We start from the raw sequence: 2,500 nt of genomic DNA, 5'->3' as shown, positions 1-2,500 counted from the left end.
TCGGGTGTGTTTATCAACTCTGATGTTCGCTGGGGCAGCTATATATATATATATATTTTGGGTCAGCCTTGTGTATAAATCAGGCTGAAGTGTTGAGAAAACATATGAGGTCTGAAGTTTATAGAGTTTATACGACATTCACACAGGTGTGCAGCCGAGGAACCACAGGTGTAGAGAATCACATTCACAGCAACATGTTCAGAAACCCATGTGAAGCTCCGCCCACTCACCTGTCTGTCAACTGTTGTGCTAAAACTGGAGTTTGAGATGGATAGATATTCATATAGATGGATAGATTCTGGTAGATGTCCAGTCAAACGGAACATTTATACATTCATTAAAAGGCATAGAACTTTATTATGCTTATGAAGCATACAGTTTTAAAATGTTCTTTTTATGACTATTTTTATACTTATGATGCATGCATTTCTCGTATGTTTTCTTCTAATTTTTTTAAAGTTATGATGCATGCATTTTAAAACGTCTTTTTATTACTATTTTTATACTTATGATGCATGCATTTCTCGTATGTTTTCTTCTAATTTTTTTAAAGTTATGATGCATGCATTTTAAAACGTCTTTTTATTACTATTTTTATACTTATGATGCATGCATTTCTCGTATGTTTTCTTCTAATTTTTTTAAAGTTATGATGCATGCATTTTAAAACGTCTTTTTATTACTATTTTTATACTTATGATGCATGCCTTTTAAAATGTTTTATTTTTTATACTTATGTTGCATGCATTTCTCGTGTTTTCTTTTTCTTTTTAAAAGTTATGATGCTCGCATTTTAAAACACCTATTTATGACTATTTTTATACTTATGATGCATGCCTTTTTAAAATGTTTTCTTTTTAAATTTTTTATACTTATGTTGCATGCATTTTAAAATTCACTATTCACTAATATAAAATTCATATCACAATTTACTATTTTTTTTTATTTTTCATGTATAGCACTTTGAATTACCATTGTGTATGAAATGTTCTATGAACCGTCCATGTACTTGACCCTGATCTGGTGGTTGTAAAGGGTTAATGGAGTCAAGCGGGTTAATGGAGTCACACTCAGCTGAAGTCACATTTTTGTAAATAATTGTTAAATTGGATTTGTGCAGGAATGAGGTGCACAGAGAGCGCAGTGAACACAGACATTCCCAGAGATTTATTCAGCTGATGAACTGCAGGAGATCATGAATTCCATAATGAATCAAGCTCTGCTAATGCGGCCTGTGTGTGTGTGTGTGTGAGAGAGAAGTGTATAAATCATACAGAATGAAGTTTTTTGAGAATCTCAAAATGCCTGTAGTTTTCTGTGAGGGGTAGGTTTAGGTGTAGGGTTAGAGTAAGAGGATAGAAAATACAGTTTGTACAGTAGAAAAACCATTACGCCTATGGAGAGTCCCCGTCATGTTAGAAAGAAATACCAGCGTGTTTGTATGTGTGTGATTTTTATTGCTCCCAGATGTTGAGTAGTGCAGGGAGTGTCCCTGTTCCCAGTGTTCACATGAAGCAGCAGTGAGTTGATCAACACTGTAAGAACATCAGAGATGTGAGACTCGTGATCGTTCCTCATGTCATCATTCATTTTTCATGATCTATTTCACTGCTAGTATATAGTATATAAATGAAATATTCATTGTTTTAAATGATTAATAATATTTATTTTTAACCTTATAAACAAAACAGCATGTTCAATAGTATATCAGTTTTATTGGAGTATTATAATTGGAATTATCACATTTTGTTGGTTTTGAAATATTGTATTAGCCCAGGTAACAAAAATATGTTCTAAGAACGTTTTGCTAACGTTCCCATTAAGTTATGAAAACGTTATTTCTGACTGTTCTAAATGTCTAGTATTTTTAATGTTTTAAAAATGAATTTGAGAAAATCATCTTTAAAGTTGTTCAAATGAAGTTCTTAGCAATGCATATTACTAATCAAAAATTAAGTTTTGATATATTTATGGTAGGACATTTACTAAATATTTTCATGGAACATGATCTTTACTTAATATCCTAATGATTTTTGGCATAAAAGAAAAATCTATAATTTTGACCCATACAATGTATTGTTGGCTATTGCTACAAATATACCCCAGCGACTTAACACTGCTTTTGTGCTCCAGGGTCACAGATGTCATGTAAACAAAGTGTTGCATTAGTGTGTTAAACATGTTCTGTGTGTCTCCAGATTACAGGACGGGGCCGTGTTTCGCGTCGGTCAGTAACCAGATGTGTCAGGGTCAGCTGACGGGAATCGTCTGCACTAAGACACTGTGCTGTGCGACGGTAGGACGGGCCTGGGGTCATCCGTGTGAGCAGTGTCCAGCACAACCACACCCCTGCCGCCGCGGCTTCATTCCCAACCACCGCTCAGGGGCCTGTCAGGGTGAGACACACACACACACACACACACACACACACACACACGTCTGGTTTGCTATCCTTGTGGGGGCTCTCCATAGGCGTAATGGTTTTTCTACTGTACAGACC

At 35.2% G+C, this 2,500-nt stretch overlaps 1 protein-coding gene across 1 annotated transcript in view; it reads left to right on the top strand.

Annotated features, from left to right (window-relative positions):
- Positions 1-2,500, top strand: part of fbn1 (fibrillin 1) — an 82,522-nt gene that overhangs the window by 11,447 nt on the left and 68,575 nt on the right. The window contains 1 exon segment of the mRNA XM_016518610.1: positions 2,199-2,396. Within this exon segment, the coding sequence (XP_016374096.1) occupies positions 2,199-2,396 (198 nt within the window).

This window comes from Sinocyclocheilus rhinocerous, unplaced genomic scaffold, assembly GCF_001515625.1.
Source record: "Sinocyclocheilus rhinocerous isolate Xijiao unplaced genomic scaffold, SAMN03320098_v1.1 scaffold1093, whole genome shotgun sequence".
NCBI lineage: Eukaryota > Metazoa > Chordata > Actinopteri > Cypriniformes > Cyprinidae > Sinocyclocheilus > Sinocyclocheilus rhinocerous.
This window is presented reverse-complemented; position numbering and strand designations above follow the sequence as displayed.